The sequence below is a fragment of the Aethina tumida genome, chromosome 3, assembly GCF_024364675.1.
Source record: "Aethina tumida isolate Nest 87 chromosome 3, icAetTumi1.1, whole genome shotgun sequence".
Taxonomy (NCBI): Eukaryota; Metazoa; Arthropoda; class Insecta; order Coleoptera; family Nitidulidae; genus Aethina; species Aethina tumida.
The window spans coordinates 6,664,950-6,691,915 of record NC_065437.1 but is presented as its reverse complement, the minus strand read 5'-3'; the positions used below and the strand labels follow the sequence as shown (position 1 = coordinate 6,691,915).

General features: G+C 25.7%; 1 protein-coding gene across 2 annotated transcripts in view; it reads right to left on the bottom strand.

Moving 5' to 3' along the window:
* Positions 1-26,966, bottom strand: part of LOC109597396 (uncharacterized) — a 119,199-nt gene that overhangs the window by 41,803 nt on the left and 50,430 nt on the right. For both annotated transcript variants that reach the window (XM_049965254.1, XM_049965255.1), the window contains one exon: positions 21,489-21,582. In XM_049965254.1, coding sequence (XP_049821211.1) covers positions 21,489-21,573 — 85 coding nt within the window. In that variant the 5' untranslated portion in view covers positions 21,574-21,582. The remainder of the gene's footprint in view (positions 1-21,488; positions 21,583-26,966) is intronic.

The following is a 26,966-nucleotide window of genomic DNA, read 5'->3' as shown; positions in this document are numbered from 1 at the left end:
ATTATTATTGTTACAACAAACATGATTCATGGTCCATGTGGTACTCTTAATAGTTCATCGCCTTGCATGGCAAATGGAAAATGTACTAAAAATTTCCCTAAAGATTTTACCAATGATACGGTCACAAATGTCGACGGATACCCAATATATCGTCGAAGAAATCCTGATAATGGTTGATCGTAGAAGGGTGAAAATTTAGGATTGTATGTATTTTTGTATGTTGTATCATAAAAAAATAGAAACTGAAAATTTTGTCTAAAAAATAATAAAAAAATTTAGGGGTGGGTAGTCCACTAACATTTAGGGGGATGAAAAATAAATGTTGGCCGATTCTCAGATCTACTCAATACGCTCACAAAATTTCATGAGAATCGGTCAAGCCGTTTCGGAGGAGTATGGGAACGAAAACTGACACGAGAATTTTATATATAAGATTAGACTGTTTCAAATAAATCGACAATTTTTTTTATTATTTATATCGAAAATATTGTTGGAAAAAAATACTGTGAAAGTTACAGCTCTTAATATTAATATTAATCGTAAATTTTAATTTCTCGTTTAAATAACACGGGAACGGTATTCTCTTGGATTTTGAATTTTTTTAACTCTCGTTAGAGATAATATTTCAAAATGATCAACAGATTTTAATAGAAAATTTAACGCTCTACAAAAAATGTTTCTTACAATTTTTTGATATATTCATTTTTTCAAAAGTTATTTAACATTAAAGTTGGATTGTTTTAAAATTTTGATATTTTTCTCATTTTCTGACGCAACCATCAACTTTATGGGAAAATTTTATATGACAGTTTTTTTATAGAATTCAATTTCCTATAATTTATTTCTAAAAAATTTTCATCAACTTCTATAAAATTATTCCTATGACATAAATAAAAAATGAATGGTGAACACAACTGTTCAATGAGTATTCAAATAATTGATATTTAATGTTAACAAATGTGAAATCTTTTTTCCATTTCAAACTGGTTACAGAGTATTTGTAATGCTGTACTGAAAGTTTCCCTATTAATTTTCACGGCCGACAGCTTTCATCAGATGGCCGCCTGTATTTACATGGCAACAAATTGATCATTTAACTAATTGGCTGTTTTGTGCTTTTTCCATTTCAGCTTCAGTTGACGCAGACAAAATTATGAAAAATTGCCATTCACGCCTTTTATTCTAGTACAAGTAAAATCTGGAGTAAAATGTACATAATTTAATTTATTTATGCTGTTTTACTGTATTTTCTTTCGAATATTTTAAATAATAATGAAAAATGGAAAATGGATTCTAAGTTACCCATATAATTTAGCCAAAAATTTATGATACACATAGGTGTCCTTAAAAATACATTTCCTAGTATTCATCTAGTTTATTAGAAGCTGATCACAATTACAGAAAAAAAAACATACACACATGTTTCAGCACAGTGAAATTTTGTATTATATTTTAAATTGAAAATAAAACCAGCTCAAATGAAAAAAAAAGTGGCAAACTAGTCTTATTTGACTTAATTTTACTTAGATAAAAGTTTATCTTCTTTTCAGATGCACCTAATAAGTACTGAAACGGAGGCGTCGGGTTTAGAATTTATTATGTTTTTTTTTTTAATGTTTTAACATAGTAATTTTATATAATGTGCTTAAAGCATTTGGCCTTGTAAGTAACCTAACAGAGGGATTTAATTTTAATTAGTCTTCGAGTAGCGAAATAGAACGGCTAACGCAACCGTTTATGGACCTAAATAACCTGGTGGGTTTAACTCTTTCCTAGCACGGTTCTGCTGAAAGTTATTTAAATGGTAATAAGGAGCGGCACGTAAAATAACACGTGTGCCTTACTCCATACTCGCCAACTTGTTTATAAATTCTCAATTCGGGAAAGCCACTTACTTAACTAGAATAACACTATACGAAAGTAATTTATTTTATACCAAAGTATATTGAATAAATTATCTGAGACTTTGTTAGAAAATATAGCTCGATTAGTTAATACAAAATAGAAATAAGAATCCTATATGCTTGACCATCATTTCACAAATTTTAAAGATATAAAATTGAAATTAAATGAATTAACTAGTTAATAAAATAAAAAAAAGACACGTTTGTCCTTGTTGGTATTATTCAATGTAAAATTTTCGCAGATAAGTTGGTAAATTATTAATTATTACAGCAAAATGTAACATTAGCAATTCATTTTATAAACCATTTATAAACTGTTAAAATATCACATTGTGTACATTACAGAGTCCGTTATTGACTGAGTTTGCTCTTTTCATTTCAGTAACATTAAAATTACAATATTTGTTCACAGTCTAAATGCAATTAAAATAAATTCATATATATATATATATATATATATATATATATATATATATTAGACTGTTTCAAAAATATCGACAATTTTTTTTTATTATTTATATCGAAAATATTGTTGGAAAAAGTACTGTGAAAGTTACAGCTCTTAATATTAATATTAATCGTAAATTTTAATTTCTCGTTTAAATAACACGGGAACGGTGTTCTCTTGGATTTTGAATTTTTTTTAACTCTCGTTAGAGATAATATTTCAAAATGATCAACAGATTTTAATAGAAAATTCGACAAAAATTTTCTTTTCTTATTTATATCGAAAATCTTGTTGGAAATGGTAAAAAAAATTCTGTGAAAGTTACAGCTCGTAATATTAATATTAAGAGGTGCCGCATCGTAAACTTTTATTTCCATTTAAATAACACGGGAACACTGTTCTCTTGGATTTTGAAATTTTTTAACTCTCGTTAGAGATAATATTTCAAAATGATCAAAACAAATTTTTATAGGAAATTTAACGCTCTACAAAAATGTCTCTTACAGTTTTTTGATATATTCATTTTTTCAAAAGTTATTTAACATTAAAGTTGGATTGATTTAAAATTTTGACATTTTGCTCATTTTCTGACGCAACCATCAACTTTATGGGACAATTTTATATGACATTTTTTTTATAGAATTCATTTTCCTATAATTTATTTCTAAAAAAGTTTTTGATATTTTTTACCGATCATAAGTTATCTGCAGAAAACTAAAAATTTTATTAAATAAATGTTATTTTACTGATGATTGTTTATTATAACCAAAGTAGTATATATCGTTACACTAACAGACTTTTACTACAATTTGGCAACTTTTTCATTATTCACTTATAACTAGCAATAAGTGCTTCACGAAAAATGAAGAGCAATTACAATACTTATTGCTAATTATAAGTGAATACAGAAAAAAAATCCAAAATTGTAGTAAAAGTCTGTTAGTGTAACGATATATACTACTTTGATTATAATAAACAATCAATTTTTTTAGTAATAATCTATTTATTTAAATAAAATGCTTAATTTTAAGCAGTAAAATAACATTTATTTAATAAATTTTTTAGTTTTCAACAGGTAACTTATGATCTTTAAAAAATATCAAAAACTTTTTTGGAGACAAATTATTGGAAATTGAATTCTCTACAAAAAATATCATATAAAATTTTCCCATAAAGTTGGTAGTTGCGTCAAAAAATGAGAAAAATGTCAAAATTATAAATCAATCCAACTTTAATGTTAAATAACTTTTGATAAATTGAATATATCAAAAAACTGTAAGAGACATTTTTGTAGAGCGTTAAATTTTCTATAAAAATCTGTTTTGATCATTTTGAAATATTATCTCTAACAAGAGTTAAAAAAATTCAAAATCCAGGAGAACACCGTTCCTATGTTATTTAAACGGGAAATTAAAATTTACGATGCGACACCTTTTAATATTATTAGTATTTTTTTTATCATTTCCAACAAGATTTTCGACATATATAAAAAAAAAATTGTTGATTTTTTTGAAACAGTCTAATATATATATATATTTATTATTATATATATATATATATATATAATAAATATATATATAATAAATTTCGACCATGAGACTTTTTTCATATGCCCTTTCTAAAAAAATATCATGTCCATGAATTTTTACCCGTCGGTATTTCTCCCTGAAAAGGCGGCTAAGACAGTTATTTCGCATATAAAGTGCGTAAATTCAAATGCCCTGAGGATAAAAAATTTTAGAAATCTTTCAACAAAGTGTCAGATCTCGTGATTTTCTCGATAAAACTGGAAACAAAAGTGAACCTAAAAGCAAATGGAGCAATATATCATTAAGGTTTTGGAGGAAATCCCCCGTTTAAAATACAGAAGCCTGGGTCTTTTATTGTCTTGTGAAAACAACTTCTGCTTAATTTATACTACCGTTCCTCTGTATATTCAAATAATACTGTAATAAAGTAAAAATTAAATTACCGTAAGGCGGTAAATTTCTAATGCCGTAAAATATTTCTCACATGGTACAGAAGCTTGCACCATATAATAGATAAATTATTCATGTGATCTACGACTATTCTTTAAAGAGTAAGACATTTAAAGGGAAATTACAACTATATAGTGCTAAAATATTTATTTATATTGGGAATAACAATTATTTATTTCTTGTCTATTTTCCATTGTGATCAATCCATTATAGATTATGAATATGCAAAATACACAGTAGTAAACATAAAAAACATTCTATATGACATATCACTAAGAACTTTTTGGTACAATATAAAAGTATGTGGGTGAAAGTTGTGGAAAAGTTAGCCCAACAGATTTTGCACTTGCGTTAAAAGGAATTATTTGCTTCGAATGAGGTAAACTGAATCACTTATCTAGCTCACATGTGAGTGCTTTTCCTATTACTGCTAATTAATTTAAAGCATAATGCAGTTTGGAAGAAACATGTGATGATGAGGATGGTCTGGAAAGACCTCAAGACCCATCGATTTGACAGTGTTAAACGCAAAAGTTTTGAACATGACAATAGATAGAAAACCAACTGATCATATAAAAAATAATATTTAAATTACTAGAATTAAATTATGTGGTATATTAATTTAGATGTTATTTATATATATTTTTTTAAAATATACATAATAAAACATTTACATTGTTACATTAAATAATGACAAATAGTTAAAATAAAAATACTATAAGGTATGTTTCTATTTATGGCTAATTCTTACTGTGACAGAATTTTGGTGGGGTCAACTCAGAGCTTCACAATTAAATACTCCAGATTTATTTCAAACCTGAAATAAGCTACTAATTAACTTCCATTTGGGCACTTAAATTCAGCGAGGTCACAAAATATCTCTTTGGAGAAATATTCCGTGTCTCCCTATTTTTATTTGAATTTTCATCATCGAAAAGGTAAAAACATGTGAAGATCACCAACAAATTAATTAATAAGCGTTGTTTTAAATTTATTATTTTATTAAATTTATATTATATTTATATAAATTTAATAAATTATTAATATTATAATAAATTATATTATATTTATATATTTATTAAAATAAAAGTGCACAATAATAAAATCTAGCCTTATATTAAACTTTATAATTTATGATAATTTGATAAATAAATCACTTAAAAATAAATAGATTACAATAGTTTTTTTTATTTTCACTATATCATGTTACACACTACCTACATATTAATATTGAAAACTGATTTTATACAAGTTTCACAAACTAACCCATTTTTGTAAACTTGTTATAAATTATATTATATTTATTTATTTATTAAATTTATAATTATTTTTTTAAGTTTATTTTCATTTTACTGTGTTATGTATTGCTTAGCCAGTCCTGTTTTTTTTTAAACAGGCATATTTTACTTTATTAACATTTATCAATATTTTGTAAATAAGAGTACAGAATAGAAAATGTCCCATTTTATTTCTTATAATAAAAACTAGCCTTATATTAAACTTAGCAAAAACATTTTTATAATTTATAATAATTTGGTAAATAAATCACTTAAAAATAAATAGATTACAATTATTATTTTATTTTCACTATATCATGTTACACACTAACTACATATTAATATTAAAAAGTGATTTTATACAAGTTTTACTATTAATATTTACCAATATTTTGTAAATAAAAGTGCAGAATAGAAAACGTCCCATTTTATTCCTTTATAATAAAAACGAGCCTTATATTAAACATAGCAAAAACATTTTTATAATTTATGATAATTTGATAAATAAATCACTTAAAAATAAATAGATTACAATAGTTTTTTTTATTTTCACTATATCATGTTACACATTAATTACATATTAATATTAAAAAGTGCTGAATAGAAAATGTTTCAATCTTATTCCTTTATAATAAAAATTAGCCTTAAATTAAACTTAGCAAAAACATTTTTATAATTTATAATAATTTGATAAATAAATCACTTAGAAATAAATAGATAACAATAGTTTTTTTTTATTTTCACTATATCATGTTACACACTAACTACATATTAACATTAAAAAGTGATTTTATACAAGTTTCACAAATCTGATCAATTTTTGTAAACTCATTATAAATTATATTATACTTATTTATTTATTAAATTTATAATTATTATTTTTTTTTTAGTTTATTTTCATTTTACTTTGTCATGTATTGCTTTGCCAGTCCTGATTATTTTTAAACGGGCACATTTTACTTTATTAATATTTACTAATATTTTGTAAATAAAAGTGCAGAATAGAAAATTTCCCATTTTATTCCTTTATAATAAAAACTAGCCTTATATTAAAATTAGCAATAACATTTTTATAATTTATAATAATTTGATAAATAAATCACTTAAAAATAAATAGATTACAATGGTTTTTTTTTTATTTTCACTATATCATGTTACACACTAACTACATATTAACATTAAAAAGTGATTTTATACAAGTTTCACAAATCTAATCAATTTTTGTAAACTCGTTATAAATTATATTATACTTATTTATTTATTAAATTTATAATTATTATTTTTGTTTAGTTTATTTTCATTTTACTTTGTCATGTATTGCTTTACCAGTCCTGATTATTTTTAAACGGGCACATTTTACTTTATTAATTTTTACCAATATTTTGTAAATAAAAGTGCAGAATAGAAAATTTCCCATTTTATTCCTTTATAATAAAAATTAGCCTTATATTAAACTTAGCAAAAACATTTTTATAATTTATAATAATTTGATAAATAAATCACTTAAAAATATATAGATAGTTTTAGACTTGACTACTGGTAGATCTATCTACCTATGATTTGAACTGTAGATTTAAATAAATTAATAAAATTCTAATCAATCAATGATGTCAAATACTGTTATATTTAAAAATTTATAACACATGCCAAAAGTAATTTATACGTAAAGATTTTTTTATCTCTAAAACTAGAATTTTATAAATGTATCACAATTGTAATGTTTCCCGATTACAACTCGACAACCTTTATGTCAAGCGGTAGAATTGTGTTTTATTAATCACCACGGCATTTTAATTTTTGTCTCTATTAATAGTATCGAACGAAAGCAGGGTCGTTACTTTTTTATTGCATGTGCCGCTTTTATGGCTTACGAGGTTTGTTTTACATCTGATATGCGGGAGTATTGACGTGAATTTTAAATTTGTAATTTCATTTATTTGTGGGTTGTTTTAGATAAAGATCGGGGTAATTTTAGTTAATATTTTTAAAACTAACTAAATTTAATTCAAATGTAATAATTTATGTACAATGAATAATGTCAGCTTGATGGAGTCATACCACTCCATTAAAATTTTACATTTCAGTGCCAACTTTCACAAACTGACATTGAGTTTTATTTAAAAGAGTATTAGTATAAATATTAGGTTCTTGAATAAGTTTTCGCTGTGTCTTCAAAAATAGCAGTAGCAGTAGTCATGCAAGAAAGTACTCTACCTAGCCTTAAATTTCAGCTAATGCTACTTCACTTTAGTATAAAAAGTAATTTTATTTTGGTTCTGAATATGTCTATTTTTGTAACAAATGAAGTGTATTTGCGGTGAATTTTATTGTACTATTTTATTCAATAGAAATCTGAAGTCGAAGTACACAGAATTCTTGAGGTGACAATGCTCTGACGGCGCACCGCAAAACTTTTAAGACAAATAATTGAGAAACTACTTGATCAAGACCGCTGTCAGACAGAACTTGGAAAAACATTACAAGTAGATGTTTCAAAACGATTAAACGTCGAACGGCGTTTTCTCACGTGTGAACTACTGCTTCAACGGCAAAAAAGTAAAGGTTTTTTGCACCGTGTCCTGACTGGCTATCAAAAGTAGATACACGACGATAATCCATTTTGTAAAAGAAACAGCGATAACTTATTCAAGGTAATAATAATAAATAAGTTTAACACACTGACATCATTTGAATATCTGGTACTTCCCATATTAGTAGTAAGTGGTTGAAACAGATTTTCTTCAGCTTCTCAGCATTTCATTGCGGATTCCTAAGCCCAAAAAAAGGAACTTAGATGATCTATGATACGTACCCTGTCTTGTCAGAAAAAAAAATATATTATTTTTCACGTAATCACCATTCAGTTAGATACATTTAATCCTACAACTACTTCTTTATTGGAACCAATTTTTTCTGCCAAATCATTTTTTCATATTTGGAAAGCTAAATCAGCTGAGTGTGATGGATGCAAAAGCAATTGGAACATTCCTTTGAAGTTGACACAGGTGTGTGTTTGCCAGTTGAGCAATCGCAGCAAGCCTCCTGCGAAAACCCTTTTTAAACCCAAATGGATCGTTAAAAAATGTTCCGTACTCGCTCTGGGTCTCTAGAATCTCAGCAATTTCACGCATTTTTATTTTTCGATCGTTTAACACGATGCCGAGGGCTTTTCCAATCATTTTTGAGGTGGTAATCTCATACAGATGGCCTCCAGGACGACTTTTATCAAAAATGCTTGTGTCCATGTTTGAATTCAGCTGTATTTACGGTTCACAATTTTTTAGGCTATTATTAAACACATATATAATATGTATAAACACATGTATAATAGACTGTTTCATAAAAGTCGACAAAATTTTTTTTCTTATTTATATCGAAAATCTTGTTGAAAATGGTAAAAAAAAAATTCTGTGAAAGTTACATCTCTTAATATTAATATTAAGACGGGATAACACGGGAACGGTGTTCTCTTGGATATTGAAATTTTTCTCTCGTTAGAGATAATATTTCAAAATGATCACAACAGATTTTTATAGAAAATTTAACGCTCTGCGTCTGTCTCTTAGAGTTTTTTGATATATTCATTTTTTCAAAAGTTATTTAACATTAAAATTGAATTGATTTAAAATTTTGACATTTTTCTCATTTTATGACGCAACCATCAACTTTATGGGAATATTTTATACATTTTGTAGAGAATTTAATTTCCTATAATTTATCTCCGAAAAAGTTTTTGATATTATTTACCGTTCATAAGTTACCTGCTGAAAACTAAAAATTTTATTAAATAAATGTTATTTTACTGCTTAAAATTGAGCCTTTTATTTAAATAAATAGATTTTTACTAAAAAAATTGATTGTTTATTATAGTAAGTAATATATATCGTCACACTAACAGACTTTTACTACAATTTGGCAATTTTTTTCATTGATAAAGATGTAAATTCTTGAGCTAGTGATGCAAGTTTTGAAGAATCTGTGCAATTTTTTACAAAAAATGTCATATAAAATTTTCCCATAAAGTTGATGGTTGCGTCAGAAAATGAGAAAAATGTCAAAATTTTAAATCAATCCAACTTTAATGTTAAATAACTTTTGAAAAAATGAATATATCAAAAAATTGTAAGAGACATTTTTTGTAGAGCGTTAAATTTTCTATAAAAATTTGTTTTGATCATTTTGAAATATTATCTCTAACGAGAGTTAAAAAATTTCAAAATCCAAGAGAACAGTGTTCCCGTGTTATTTAAACGGGAAATTAAAATTTACGATGCGGCACCTCTTAATATTAATATTTAGAGCTGTAACTTTCACAGATTTTTTTTTAACATTTCCAACAAGATTTTCGATATAAATAAGAAAAACAAATTTTGTAGATTTTTTTGAAACAGTCTAATGTATAATAACATAGCATAACAATAGCAACAATTTAGATATATGTAAAAAGCATATTTTCTTTGATTTCATATATTTACAATTTCTTTTGTCACATGTCTTTTTTAAGTTGGAAACTTTAAAAATAGCCAATTCTATACATAATGTCTCTAAGGTCCTATTAAGTGGTGATATTCATTAAAAGAGATGGAAAATCAACTCAGACAAGAAGTGAATGAATTTTGGGATGTAAAGAAACATTTTATAAAAATGAAAAAACTAATATTGAATTAGTAAATCAATGCTTTGGCACAATAAACTTATAAGGTTAAATTTAAATTAAAATGGAACGCTTAATATACAGTGTAATTAAACATATTCACGTGTTCAGATTCAATCTACAATTTAGAAAACTGGATACAACAATGCATTTGAAAGCTGAGGACATTGATAAAAGCCTTTATATCTAATTCATCATTTAAAGTATGTGTTGCAGTCATCTGTTAAATTAATTTAAATAGTAAATATAGTATCCATGATACACATATTGTATATAAGTAATGTACATTACTGTGCCTCCCATGTAACTACTGATGGTATAAATAGTAAGTAAAAAAAATGAAGACGTGATGTCTAAGGGTCAAATATCCATTTAGGCAAAGCAGAATTTATATGCAGCTGAAGATATAGAAGCAATTGTTCACAAAATGTGACATGATTCTATTAGCAATCTCTTTTTGAAAATCTAAAAATTATTTAAAATCTGATTTTTATAGCAGGAAAGTAGTAATTCCAACGTTTATCACTTTTTTTTTAAATTCTCTTAAAATTAATTTTTTGAATATTATTAGAGGAGTCTTTTAAGTTTTTAGACGGATTTTGCTAAAATTAATCATTGCTGTTTTTACAATTTGCAGCCAAAAGAATTGTCGTGGTAAATTTTCTCATTTTTAAGAAATATATTAGTGTGAAACTTCATGTTCTCAAATATCTTAAACAAGTTGACAGAAAAATTAATAGGTGGGGGCGTATGGGAAATCAAATTACTTTATCACCGGGGTATCACTTGACCCCCATTTTGGGGGATGATACTCCTGCATGGGTGGCTCATTTGTCTGTACTGCAAACGATAGCAGTCCACTAGTCAGTCGTTGAAAATATTGGTTAGGACTCAATAGACGTAAGAATAAGTTGAAAAAAGGTACATCCTTTTCAGGATATGTCTTATGAAACAAATAAAAATTGTAAAATCAGAAATAGAGAATGAGATGGAATGGATAAACTAATGACATAACTTTAACACTATACCTGTATTTTAGTGATAAAAAATTAACACATTTTACTCTTTTAATGGTTTTAACAATTAAAATATTTCGTAATTTAAATACTAACAGGATATGCAAAAATTCTAAAAGTAATTTTTCAACCAATAAATTAAACAGTGAATCCAGAATCATAAAATTACATACAACAGTTAAGGTTTATTATCGATAAAAATCAGTTATTCATTTATACGTACTTTTTACAATGTTTACTAAACAGTTTGATATTTGTTCAGCAAATTGATGTTTATTCGAATCGTATTTATCAATTGTTTAGTGCCATCATTGCCTTTAACGAAGTTGCTGCGTCTCACTCACTCATCTGTTATAAGTGTAATCGATTTATAAGTAATATATTCCAATTTATCTAATCTTTTCATTAATTAATTATGTGATGTGTTACAACGTGTATTAGTGTAACAAATAAAATTTAAAGTATATTTTCTCTATTAAAAGGCATCGTTAATTTAATGCATAATTTAAATAAATAGGGAATTTTATTTTTTAGTTTAACATAAATTTATTATTTTCGAATAATAACTCCTTTAATTAGTTTTACTTAAAAATGTACTCCAAGATAAGTTTCTCTCACATTCCTAAACAATAGAAGTTGTTATATTAAGTTATGAAGTTTCTGTCACTAAACAAATAAGACCACATTTACAATTGCAAAGTTTGAAATAAAATGACTGGGGTATCATTTGTTCTTACAAAACTGGAATACTACTTTTCTATTGAATTCAATTGAAATTAGTTGTTTGTTTGGAAAGATATTTTGTTCCTAAAGTGTAAACAATATTTTTCTTGGAATAAGTAATTGTTTGTGTAATAATTTGTTTTCCTATAAGACGAGTATCTAACTCTGAAATGGCCTCTATGTCTGTGACCAAATCAAAGGAATTGTTCACAAATGTGACATGATTTTATGAGTAATTTCTTTTTGAAAATTTGAAATATTATTTAGATTCTGATTTTTGCAAAAGGAAAGAAGTAATTCAAATTTTGACGTTCATCACATTTCTTGTTTTCTTTTTTTAAGAATTCTCTTAAAATTAACTTCTTTAAGAATTAACAAGTTAGCTAAAGTTTTTGGAATACTATTAGACGAGTCATTCAAGTTTTTAGAAGGACATTAATTTTCCTAAAATTAATTATTTTGTAATAATCATTGCTGTTTATAATTAATTACAATTTACAATCAAAAGAACTATAGTTATAAATTTTCGCATTCTTTAAGAAATATATTAGAGTGAAACCTCATGTTGTAATATATTGCAATTCATCTTTTCATTAATTAATTATATGTCACAATGTGTACTAGTGTAACAAATAAAAGTTAATATATATTTTCTGTATTAAAAGCCAACTAAATGTTTTTAAATTAATTTTTAATTAAATAATCAATCGATTTTAAGTAAATAAAACATCCAATTAAACAAATAGAGAAAATTAACAATTTCTAAATTGAAAGTTGCATTATGTATTATAAATATATCCATTTAAGTTTAACATACATTTATTATTTTCAAATAATAACTCCTTTAATTAGTTTTAATTAACAATGCACTCCAACTTAAGTTTCTCTCATATTCCTAAGCAATAGAAGTTGTTATATTAAGTTATGAAGTTTCTGTCACTAAACAAATAAGACCACACTTACAATTGCAAAGTTTGAAACAAAATAACTGGGGTATCATTTGTTCTTTCGAAACTGGAATACTACTTTTCTATTGAGTTCAGTTGAAATTGAAAATAGTTATTTGTATGGAAAGATATTTTATTCCTAAAGTGTAAACAATAATTTTCTTGTTTGAGTAAAAATTTGAAAGATTGGTTCATGTCTGAATTAAAACTTAATAAACTTTACAACACAAAAAAAAAATAAATGAATTATTTTGGGGTTCTTGGTAATGAAAAATAAATGTGGTTTGCCAAATGCACTCAAGCTCTGGAGCATCTTGGTGGCATGATTCCACTACCCGACGATGTCACCGTAACCGGTCCCGCTAAATCCGATTAGCATTTCATCTTGTGGTGATTGTGTCTTTTGAATTGGTTTCCTTTCTCCCTGTCGAACGTTTTATTATTCCCGGATAACCTTTGAATGCCGTAATAGGTATTTTATATCAGCGACCACCACCCTAAAGAAAGAATCTTGATCTAATGGTCTACCACACTTCGTTTTAAGCCACGTTAAAGGCAATAAAGTTCCTAAAGCCCCAATAAATCACCGCTATGGTGACACAAATATGGAAAGAAACCATTTTAATTAATTTATTTCTGAAAACTTTCTAAAATTTAAAGGCGTTTAAAACTACATTTTTATATTAAAGATATGTACTTTTTTGTTCGACGAAAAACCGAGTTTTTTAAAGAATTCATAGCTTTCAGAGTATTCAAATGGATTATCACAGACAATAAACAGATTTTGTGAGTTTGGAAGCCAAAAAGAAAAGCACATTTTCTCGGGTTACTTTATACTCAGTGTAAGGCACAAAAAATCTTGGAAACATCTATAATACAAATATTTGAATAATAAAATGAAAGTCCTTTTGACTTTTACACTCAAATTTTAATAAAAGCGTTTATTTGATTTATACAGACAGATCGCACAGTTTAATACTATGAATATATTATTTGAAATAGGCAATTGAAATTCAGTGTTTGTTTCTCAGGAGCAGTACACTTTAAATGAACGTGTTTTGAAAATTAAGAAAAAAAAGTGTTCCATATATTTTCATTTTATGCACGTAATTTCGTGTTAACATAAATTCATCTTTGTGCATCTTAGTTATAATACTTTAATAGGGATTCAAAATAATTATTATTAAGCTGCCAATTACAGCCGGATTGCGTTTGTAATACCGGCGATATTAATATTACATGTGGTCGTGTAAATGGATAATTAGAACGGTAAATTAATAATTACTCAGATGTAAAATTGTGTAATTTGTAATTAATTGTCTAATTGTCTCTGCGGCAGTGGCGAAGTGGCTTCCAGGATTTCAAAGTGACAGTATCTGATTCCATTGAAACTGACTTAAGGAATTAGCTTTGTTCTGAATAATTAAAATAAAGCTCATTGTTTTTGTGTACTTTAATTAAAGGTTCATTTTCCGCAGTTATTTTTTATGATTCTGGTTAAATTAGTTAAGCCTTTATATTTTATTATGTCAATACATATTATAAAATAAATTAAAAAATAACAATTTTAACTTAGATATGTTGCTATTTTTATTTTAGAAGACTACATAGTTACAGGTTTCAATAAATATATGTATATATCACAATATCCAAAATCGATAACTCATTTAAAATGAAGGTACACGAAATTTTTTATTTATAATTCTGTTTTAACATTTCTTTAAATAAATAAACTGCCATACAAATTGTTTTCTTTATCATTTAACTTATCTCCATCAAAATATATCACATAAAAAGTTTTCTGTTGAATGTGACATACAAGGCAACATAAGAAAGTTGCTGTCAAATAAATAATGGAAATTAAAAATATTTGAAAATATTAATTAGTGACAAAAAAATAATTATAATTTTTTGGACACAGATGTTCAATTTCCTAGTTTAGATCATAAGAAATGAATTATCATGTAATGTATCAATTTTCCACGTTGTGAAATTGAATGTTACTGTCAGAAATAATAATTTTGGCTCCAAAGCAAACATTTTAGGTTTGAAAAATAACCTTTTTTATTTTTAAAAAGGGAGATGTAGCTTTACCGTAAAGCTAGACCTTCCACTTTCAAATTACGCTGCAGGAATTTCAGGCCCTTTATGGGCTGATCAATATTCTAAATAATGGGTATTTTTAAAATTTCAAGATGTCTACGACCACTAACTAACTTAACTAGTTAATTCGATTGATTCCAAAATACCCATAATATTTAATTTCAGTCTAAAGTAAAAATTTTGGGCTCCTAAAGTAATCGATTTTTTATTTAATTTTTAAGTAAATTTTGTGTAAGCTGTTCACTTATTGTAATAATGTTCATAGTATGAGAATTTTGGGCTTCTTATGTACTATCTAGTGTCCCAAAGTAAAAATTTTGGTACCAAAGAACAACGTCTCTTTTAAATAATTCTATATAAAAGCCTGTTAATTGAGTTTAAATTATTGTTTCTATTATAAACAATATTTTAGCTAAAAGAAAAAAATTATCTTTTTTATCCATTTTTTTACTACATAGAAAATAAAATGGCTCAAAAAATTATGTTTTTAAAATTTTTAGATTTTTAAATCTGAGTTTTCTCATTGTCTTTAAACAGTTTATTCTATTGATTCAAAAGTATCCATATCACAATAATTTCAGGCTTTTTGTAGGCTAATTACAGTTACAGGGATGTTTTAATTTTAAGTATGCATACGGAACATATTAAAAGTATTTTTATGGGCGTGTTTTATATCTATAAAGGTTTATCGATTTTAATCAGAAATTTAATTATTTAATTTTAAAATTCCAAAGATGTTTGACGAAGTTCTGTTTAATAAACTCTTTCACCAGTTAGAACACTTTGGAATTTATAATATAATGACAGAATAAATCAAGGATTATTTTAAGAAATTTTAATTAAAATTTATTCTGTCTATTTATAATTTAAATCCGTACATAATATTGTATCCCATTGGTTAGTACTTTATCTCTTTCTGTCTTTCATCTACCATCCTGAAATCGTAGCTTAATAATTTGTTAATCAAACTAGGTTGGATCCATAACATGCTGTGTATTCGTGTGCCTCATCTAATTTTAGTTTATAAAGACACAAGAGACTTGGTCCGGATTTTTTGGCACTTTAATATTTCAATCTAATTTGAGGCTAGTCTCTTAATCCCATTTGAGAGTTGCATCTAATATTATTTTCAATAATTTCTTAACATGTTTGTATTCTTTTATTTATAAAAAAATGGTAAATTTAAGATATAATTTTCCTAGAAAAAATCCTGGTCCTTTTAAAACTTTATGAAATAGTAGTCAATTAATCTTAATTTTCGTAATAAATTATAAACGCTTTGTACACAAATATATTACTGATAAGAAGTATTTTCATATGTAACATACAGATTCTGAGAAAGGCTTTAGTAACGAGTGTTTCCTCCTCTGGTCTCGATAACAATTTGATGGGCTGTACTTTCTGCTAAATTTTTATATTTCTGAGAGAGATTGTCCCATTCTTGTACCTGTATTTGGGTATGTTCAATGTCCAATGATTTGTTGTTTATTGCAGAGAAATATTTTCTTTGGCCTGTTAAATATTTTTTAAAGGTGGAGTTTGTTTTAACAAAGGTGTTAGGGACATATTGATAGGTAAATGTCACGTCAAGGAGAAATATATATTTTAAATGAAAGAATGTGAAAAGGGTCTTCCAATTCGACTGTGGAATATACAATACAGAATTACATCCCAGTGTGAGTGTTCACCATAATTTCTTCAACTCATTGTCGTGATGAATTTTATAATGATCTATTAATTTTATAAACGCGGTTTGAACCTTTAAACTTTCCAATTAAAGTACGTATATGTATTTACATTTCTTCAGTTTTCTTTCTTATATCAGTTTATTAAATATTTTGTCTTAGTTCTGAGATTTTTGTATGCATTAGGGTCCTCTGTGTAGTTATCTCATTTTCGTTACTGAAATTACGTTATGAATTCTTAAATAATAATTCGTTTTCTATGTTCCTTCAAGGCGTTGGTCGACATTTCCTGGTTTTTATAGATATATATGCAAATAACAGAATGGTTTGTTGTGTGGTAAATGTCAAGTATATTGTAGTATTTAATTTTTTATTTCATTTAGTATAATTTCATACAACTAATTTTTTTTTATAATTGTTAAAAATTTGAATATTAAAAACGGTCTGAGCGACAGACTGGATTATGACAATTAAAGTCTCCAACTAAGCATAAAAGCCATTTTTTTAAACTGTTTTCATGAGTGACATAAATATATTCATAGTATAAATTTTGACATCCGTGTATTTTGTAGTTTCAAATTCTTTTAGATAATATCTTGTAACTTCTCTAGAGAACATTTATAGAGGATTGTTTTTGTTAAATGTTTTTTTTAAGATATTTTCAAATTGAGTATAGTTATCATTTACGATGAATATTTGTTAATTTTTGTTGGAGTCCCATATTTTTTCTATTTCTATTCTTACTCACTTTTTTGGCAAAATATTTATGGAAAGCTAGGGTAAGGTGTGTCTTCATGTTTATTTTTAGTGTTTGAATTAAATTGTTTTATGAAATAGTGTCCTCCATGGAGCAAAAATATATATTTTAAATGAAAGAATGTTAAAAGAGCATCTTCCAATTCGACTTTGGAATATACAATACAGAATTGTATCCCAGTATGAGTAGTTTACCATAATTTCTTCAACTTATTGTTATGATGAATTTTGTAATGATCTATTAATTTTATAAACGCGGTTTGAACCTTTAAACTTTCTAATTAAAGTACATAGTTTTTGTACGTATATGTATTTATATCAGTTTATTAAATATTTTGTCTTAGTTCTGAGATTTTTATATGCATTAGGGTCCTCTGTGCAGTTATCTCGTTTTCGTTACTGAAATCACGTTATGAATTCTTAAATAATAATTCGTTTTCTTCGTTCCTCCAAGGCATTTCCTGGTTTTTTATAGATATGTATGCAAATAACAGAATGGTTAGCTGTGTGGTAAATGACAAGTATATTGTAATATTTAATTTTTTATTTCATTTAGTATAATTTCATACAACTAATTTTTTTTATAATTGTTAAAAAATTGAATATTATAAAGGTCTGAGCGACAGATTAGATTATGACAATTAATATCTCCAACTAAGCATAAAAGCCTTTTTTTTAATTGTTTTCGTGAGCGCCATAAATATATCTATAGTATAAATTTTGACTTTCATATATTTTGTAGTCTCAAATTCTTTTAGATAATATCTTATAACTTCTCTAGAGAACATTTATAGAGGATTATTTTTGTTTTTGAAATTGAGTATAGTTATCATTTACGATGAATATTTGTTAATTTTTGTTGGAGTCCCAAATTTTTTCTATTTCTATTCTTAATCACTTTTTTGGCAAAATATTTATGGAAAGCTAGGGTAAGGTTGTGTCTTCATGTTTCTTTTTAGAGTGTTTGAATTAAGTTGTTTTATGAAATAGTGTCCTTTGTTCATTTTTTTCTGTATATGGGCGTTCTCTATTACTCAGTTACTAGTATTTTGTTCTGATGTTTTACATCTTTAATAATTATATTATTTCATATTTTGATGGATATACACTCCTAACTCTCATGACTTATACATTTTTGATACAACGACAGAACCAATTATTCTTATTTGACTTTATATTTAATGTACAGAAATTGTTGGGCATAAAATAGTAATTTTTGTAACAGTAATTTGTGTGATTATTATTCCCTTTGACGTTAACATAAATAGTGACTGTTGCATATACTCCCTGATTTTTTTATTATACAGTATCGAAAGGGCTAGACCCAACTACTTTAGTAAACAACAAAGAAAGATATATGTGGATTGACCTGACTGATCGGGGTATATTGGCCACATTTTCGAATATCAGTTTCTTGATGACTACATTACAATTTTGGGTTAGACAATAGTTTTTTATGTAGTCATTGGTTTTAATTACTTTTACGAAAGTAAGAAAATTGCTTGCCTCTTAAAATTAGTTTTAAAACTAAATATGAGTTGAGATGTACAGTTTGTGGGACATCCACTTGAAAATAATATATAATGTTACCAATTTTACTTGGTTTATAATAATTAAAATATGAGAAGCTTCAAAAACAATGTTTTATATACTAAATTACTTTTAAATTACTGTATAAATTATCTTTCAATATCTACTTTTAAATAAGATGAATTATTAATTAATTTTTGTTCTAATATTTAAGTCCTGAAGATGAACATTTTCAGATTAAAATTTTAGCTTTTTAATCATTATTAAGTATGTTAATATTTTGTTGACAAATTAAAAAATCATTGTTAGTTTTATTGTCTATTTCCAAAAGTAATTATTAATAAATAAAGTTAATTTTTCATAAACTGTTCTTATTCCATGAAAAATATTTTTAAATGATACTTAATTGATTATAATTATTATAATTTAACATAATTATAATAATAATCTTCAATTAATTATTGCGCCTATTAGAATCAGTTGCTCATAGATCATAATAATATCACTGGTATTACATGTATATGGTTCTGTAATTGACAGATTAACGATAATTGAATGGCATCTAATATTTATGTGACAATATTAACTTCAACAATCTATTTCAACACATGTACATAATTATTCCAAAATATAACCATTGATTATTCACAAATTGTCATTAGATTTAAAACAAAGAAATATGTGAAAAAATGACTATATTTTTATTCCAAACAATTAACTTTTAGGATTTTTAAATAAAATGTTGTAATTGTTAGTTTTTGTTTTTCTAAACTTTTCATAATAGATAAATGAAGTTCTTGTTAATAATATTGGTAATACAACTTCAATATCGATGGCTTTTTAAACATATTAAGTTTTGCAGGAAATAATTTTCTTCTAGGATAATATATCAAACAAATATTTAAACAATTTTTGACGTCTATCATCATATTTATTTATTAATTTGCCTGAAAACAAAAGCATGATATTTTTCTCATTATAAACCAAATGATTAAAAAAAGTTTCATGTGCCCAGAAATTATTCGGTAAAACAATCTTTTATGATGTCTTGTCAAGTGAATACCGATTTTGTACATTTTGGCTCATTTTTTATTGGATTGTGTGACCATTAAAATTTTAAATTATCTAACTTCACAAAATTATAAGTATGCATATTTTATTTATTTACTATTATTAATATTTATTAATGTAATGTATGTAATGTATTTGTTTTATATTCTAATGTTATATATTTTAGTACATTATTTCAATTAATTTCATTGTTTTGTAAAAATTAATTAACACTTTATGATATACTAACATCAAACAAACATTTTACATTGTTAATATTTTTGGAGGAAGTAGCATCGATATGTTTCCGTTTACTTTAGTACGTACCATCTTTAATATCTTGAGGGCATATCACATCATACGTGTATTTCACGAGGCAAAGCCTTTCTATATATTTAAAAGCACAATGTACATTTGTGGTTGTTGTCAAAATAACAAAGCACCCTTCATGATTAGACATCACATAATATTCTTACAATTGTAAAACGCTATTGTTCTTTTGTCATATGAATATAAGTCACAACCTTTGGCAAATGTGAGTAGTAATGAAAATTGAAAATTTTATTTAATAACTAATAACAAAAATAAACTCCACAAAAGAATACACCAACACAAAATTCCTAACAAAGAACTCAATAATTTTAACATTACTACCGATACTTCCTTTCACATAAATCATTTGTTTCCTTTTGTGTGAAAGAAAGTAAAATACAAATTCTTGTTTTGCTCCCCCAACGCTTCATAATTTATATCATAAAGTAAGCCACCAATTTTTTACTGCCGCCTGCTGCATCCGCCGTATTATTGTGAAAGATAAGCCTAATAAATGAGAAATTGTTTTTAAGTCTCGAAAAGAATTATCAATAAATTTTGCGGCGGACATGGGCCTGACAAGGGTCTTTTAATACAAACGTCATAAAAGTTTTATTGAGAAAACTGTGTAAAACCTCTTTAAAATATATTTAGTTACATCCTCTTAATTCCAACTAATTAATAATTTTTAAGTAAATATACATTTAATTTTCTAGTTTCAACATCGTTAAGATAATTAGTCCCTTATTTTATTTCAAGAAATATATTTTCTAGTCTTACTTCTAATTGAACTCACCAACTGGTCTAATTGACTGACGAATAAACCTATTTATTATTAGCACTTATTGTTTATTCATAGTTAAGTAAAGATTTTCGATTTTATAAAAATTTTTATAAAATTAAAAAATCTATCTGACTAAATAGTACAAACTTATTACAAATAAATAGACGTATTCTGAACAATTAACGAAGTTAATTTCAGACATTAATTTAGTTGATTTGCAACAATATATTAAAGTACATAGACTGTATTAACTTTCATCAAGCAGTTACCTACAAAGTGAGAATATTCAAGGGAATAGTGTCAACACATGTTTTAATTACCTTCGGAAACGGGAGCGGTGTCGACGAAACTTCTTTGATTCACTACTGCCACTAAAAGCGCCGCTACTAGAACCAAATTGGGCATCTTGGTTTTCTGTAACAAATAAATTGATTGTTTTATCATTACATTAAATTAATTTGCTTATTATAAATCTAGCTACTATTGGAAATGTGTTACAATGTGAAATTCAGTTTAATACACATGTATCTAATATGTATCTTTCTAAGTTCTAAAAGCAGAAAGGCGTTCACTGAAAAGGACATAACGCTTTTGTTTAACAGCAAAATGGTTTTACTACTTGTAATTATCACTCCAAGAAGCTGGCTATAAAAGTTGAATGGAGGTTACTGATATGGAGTTTTCATGTATCCGTCCGTGATGAAAAAATAAATGAAAATAAAATCATTGTGTGTATTTGAGATCCAATCTCGTCAAATATTGGAGTATTGTTCTATGAAACTTACTTTACTACAAAGTCCAAAAAATACCGGAATCTTGTTATAAAATGGCCTTCAATAGCTTCTTCGATTCGGTTTTTGTCTCCTCAATCGACACAAAACGATGTTCCCATAGGTATCTTTTAAGTTTACCGAATAGCCAGAAGACCCACAGAGCTAAATCAGGAGAGTACGATGGTTGTGCAACAATATTTAACGTAAAAATTTTTGTGTTTTCTGTTTCAATCAAGATTTAACGCGACTGAGGCCCAGAACATCCTTGAAAATAGTATTGACTGATCCTTTTGAGAAGTCAGTAGCTTCAGCAAGGTCTTTTATTGTTAACAGCTGCTTTGCCAGCACCAATTTCTTTCCCCAGCGGTTATTTAATCCCACTCCTTTGTTGAATAATTTCAGACATTGTAAAAGTCAAAAAATTCACTTTTTGTCATACAAAATCAAACGTAATTCATAAGATGACGTGAAATGCTTATAATAGTTTTACGAAAATATTAGGGCGAAAATAATTAGCTGCGTAGTTTGTATAGACACAGAGGTGCTTTTAAAATTAATAATAATAATAATTATATTAATTATAATGTATTATGAATATTTCATAAATTATGTAATATTCAGTCAAAACGTACATTTATTACCATTGAATAGAAGTACTTTTGATTTAATATACCAATTTATGATCCACTTGAATAATGAGACCATTACTCAATGGACATGCACATTTACTTAATCAACCTATCAAATTAATATAAATTATGCATAGGTTTTGACATGTATTAGCAGTTAAAAGTAGAAACTACCCCTAGTAAATCAATATGCAAACCTATGTATTCGCTTGTATATGGCAGCCATACTATGGCTACGTCAGTGAGATGATGTGAAATAATGCAATAGTCAGACAGACTTAATCTTGTTAAGTTAAGAACCTTTATTTTGTTCAATATTTCTAACAGCAATTTTTTTATTTTTATTTGATAAAACATGTGTAAAAATGATTTCAACATTTTAACAAAGAAAAATTAGTTAGGAACCTTTATTTTGTTCAATATATCTAACAGCAATTTTTTATTTTTGTTTGACAAAACATATGTAAAAATTATTTCAACATTTTAGCAAAGAAGAATTAGTTAAGAACCTTTATTTTGTTCAATATTTCTAACAGCAATTTTTTTATTTTTATTTGATAAATCATGTGTAAAAATGATTTCAACATTTTAACAAAGAAGAATTAGTTAGGAACCTTTATTTTGTTCAATATATCTAACAGCAATTTTTTATTTTTGTTTGACAAAACATATGTAAAAATTATTTCAACATTTTAACAAAGAAGAACTAGTTAAGAATCTTTATTTTGTTCAATATTTCTAACAGCAATTTTTTATTTTTATTTGACGAAACATCTGTAAAAATGATGTCTACATTTTAATAAAGAAGAATTAGTTATGAACCTTAATTTTTTCCAATATTTCTAACAGCAATTTTTTATTTTTATTTGACAAAACATATGTAAAAATGATTTCAACATTTTAACAAAGAAGAATTAGTTAAGAACCTTTATTTTGTTCAATATATCTAACAGCAATTTTTTATTTTTGTTTGACAAAACATATGTAAAAATTATTTCAACATTTTAGCAAAGAAGAATTAGTTAAGAATCTTTATTTTGTTCAATATTTCTAACCGCAATTTTTTATTTTTATTTGACGAAACATCTGTAAAAATGATGTCTACATTTTAATAAAGAAGAATTAGTTATGAACCTTAATTTTTTCCAATATTTCTAACAGCAATTTTTTATTTTTATTTGACAAAACATATGTAAAAATGATTTAAACATTTTAACAAAGAAGAATTAGTTAAGAACCTTTATTTTGTCCAATATTTCTATCAGCAATTTTTTATTTTTATTTGACAAAATATATGTAAAAATGATTTGAACATTTTAACAAAGAGGAATTAGTTAAGAATCTTTATTTTGTTCAATATTTCTAACAGCAATTTTTTATTTTTATTTGACAAAACTTATGTAAAAATGATTTCAACATTTTAACAATAAACTGGCTAATCTTTACAAAAAATAACTAAAACATATAGATCTAATCAAACCACTATTAATTAAGGCCGTGACCACCGGTGTTTACGTTTCGTGTGTACAAGCACACTTGATAATCTGATAATTAACAAATGAAAAAACGAACAAAAACAAATTTCCTGCTAATTAATTTCAATATACGCCCCGCAGATACGATAGCACTGAACTGAGTGCAATCTATCGATTCGAAGTTTGTTTAATTTTCTACTGAAGCCCCAGCTTGAAAACAACTAGATGTTTATACGTTGAACTGAATAACTCTCAAATCTTTACGTGGTATTAAACAAAAATCAATTGTTTGTAATATTATTCTATAAATAGACTATTGATTGTAGGCATATATGTGGCTCTGTATCTGGTTGCAATTAATGTGCCTATAGGCAATTAATAATGATGATGGAACGCTTTTAAATAAAAAAAGTCCATACTAGTCTATCCATTATATTAATTGTGTAATTAGAACTGGAAATATTGTTAATGAATTAAATAAAAATTAAGAAACAGCACGTTGTATAATGTGACCAGAGGTCAAAGTTTTGACTTAAATAAGCAAAAGTTTTGTGGGTCAGATAAAATATTGATAGATATTAAAAAAGTAAAATATGGCTGTTAAAAAAAAACAGGACAAGCAACATTAAAATAAACTTTAGATTTAAAATACGGCCGTTTTGAGTTCAAGTGACAGTGAGTTCTTTTCACTGCGTACCTTATATTAAAAATACAACATCAGTACTCATTATTTAACTTGTTAATTATAGAATATTGGTTACAATGGTAAAGTAATTCAATGTAGTGGATTTGCAACTTAGTATATGTATGAGAGATAATAACAATAAAGTTAAACTTTATTGACATAGATTTTAATATTTTTGAAGAAACATGAACAACTTAGAGGTTTAAAAAGGTAACATGAATATTTTGTATCTCTAAGTAATTCCTAATACCTACAGTCCCAATTATCATGTAAAATTAAATGACTAAGTATCTGATGACGTTTAGATAGGTTTCTACAACTAGATGGTACATGGCCAAGTGTCCTTAAAACCTTATTTTGTAGGATGATTATTTTGTCAGATTCTGCACAGTTACACCACTCAAAAGCACTGTGATTTCGCTATCTGGTAAGTACTTATTTCCATCAATCACTTTAGACAGTGCAATTTTCCAGTTCAATCGAAAGTGACATTACCTTTGTTTTACTAAATTAAACCCTAAAAATAGTATTATACTGTAAAATTCTACATGAACCTTTTTTATTTTCAATTGCTTCTTAGGTATAAAATGTTATAAATATTCCACACACACACATGTGACTAAAATATGGGTATTACCAACAATTGTAAGGAAGAAAAGTATATTTTTGATTACTGTAAATAGGACGACTAGATATTTTACACCACTGGAAGAGAAATGTTTATTTGTTACAGTATATCATAAAGTGAGAATGATTATTTAAATATTTCAATAAAATTAGATTAAGGTTTTGGGGTTTTTCTTTATGGAAGAGTTTACCAAAAGAATGAAAACTGCGGAGACTACTCAGTACTCAAGATTTTGAGTTCTGACACATAGTTATTCATATTGTAAACTTTGATTATATTCATTTTAAAGGATGTGGAATTCAAAACTTATTGTTTTATTATAAAACTGTTGATCTAAAGAGGGTAAAATAGAAAATTATTTATGTCATTTATTAAAATAGTTATAAATAAAAATATTACGCACTGCAGTTATAAAATAAAAATTATTTTTTATTATAGTTTGAATAAAAAAAATATTCATAGTGATTTGGTAAACCACAACTCGTAATAAATTAATATGTTTGTCCATAACCAAAGTGCGTGGTGTGCATAAAGTCGATTAAAAATCGTAATTTATTTATGACCATTTTATATACTGATTTATATATTTTAACACAAACTGATTGTCATGATAACAATTTTTTAATTTAATGTTCGATTTATTCATAATAAATTATGGTTATTAATTGTGCATGTATAAATTTATTTCTAATTTATTCAATACTGTCAATTCAATGCGGCTGTTAAGAGTCACCACATTAAATGTTATACCATTATATAAAATATATAAAATATAAACCTTTCAAATTTAAAACGAAACAAAATAGGTTACGAAAAGTAAAAGGTTAATATAATGTACGAGTATAATTAACATTGGCCATAAGAAATTATTTTTAATTAATTTAAAAATGAAAAATAATTGTAGCTCAACTCCGTATGTAAACAAATTTTTCCGGAGCTTTCAGCTTATCAGCTTCATGAACCCCACCTTAAAAAGTACTTCGATTTTAATATAAATTCAAATCTTAAGCATCCGTGAACTTCACGGTAATAGGGAGGCTTAATGCGAATATTTACCCGGAAATTGATTTATTGAACTTTGTGGATATATTTTTGCGATTTTCTCGTAAACCGTGAAGAAAAAAATAATTACAATTTTTATGATTTTTATAAAATACTTGAGATAACTTTCCAATATTTTTTAATATATATGTAACATTAACAAAATCGGTTTTCAACTTAACTGATTTTAACAAACATATTATATATAACAAACATTTAAAGTTTCATTTTCATTATTGTTCATTTGATAATTTTTGTCTTTAGTAATAATTTTCACTTATTAGTAATTAAATGACATGCATTATATATATTATATATATATATATATATATATATATATATTATATATTATATATTATATATTATATATTATATATTATATATTATATATTATATATTATATATTATATATTATATATTATATATTATATATTATATATTATATATTATATATTATATATTATATATTATATATTATATATTATATATTATATATTATATATTATATATTATATATTATATATTATATATTATATATTATATATTATATATTATATATTATATATT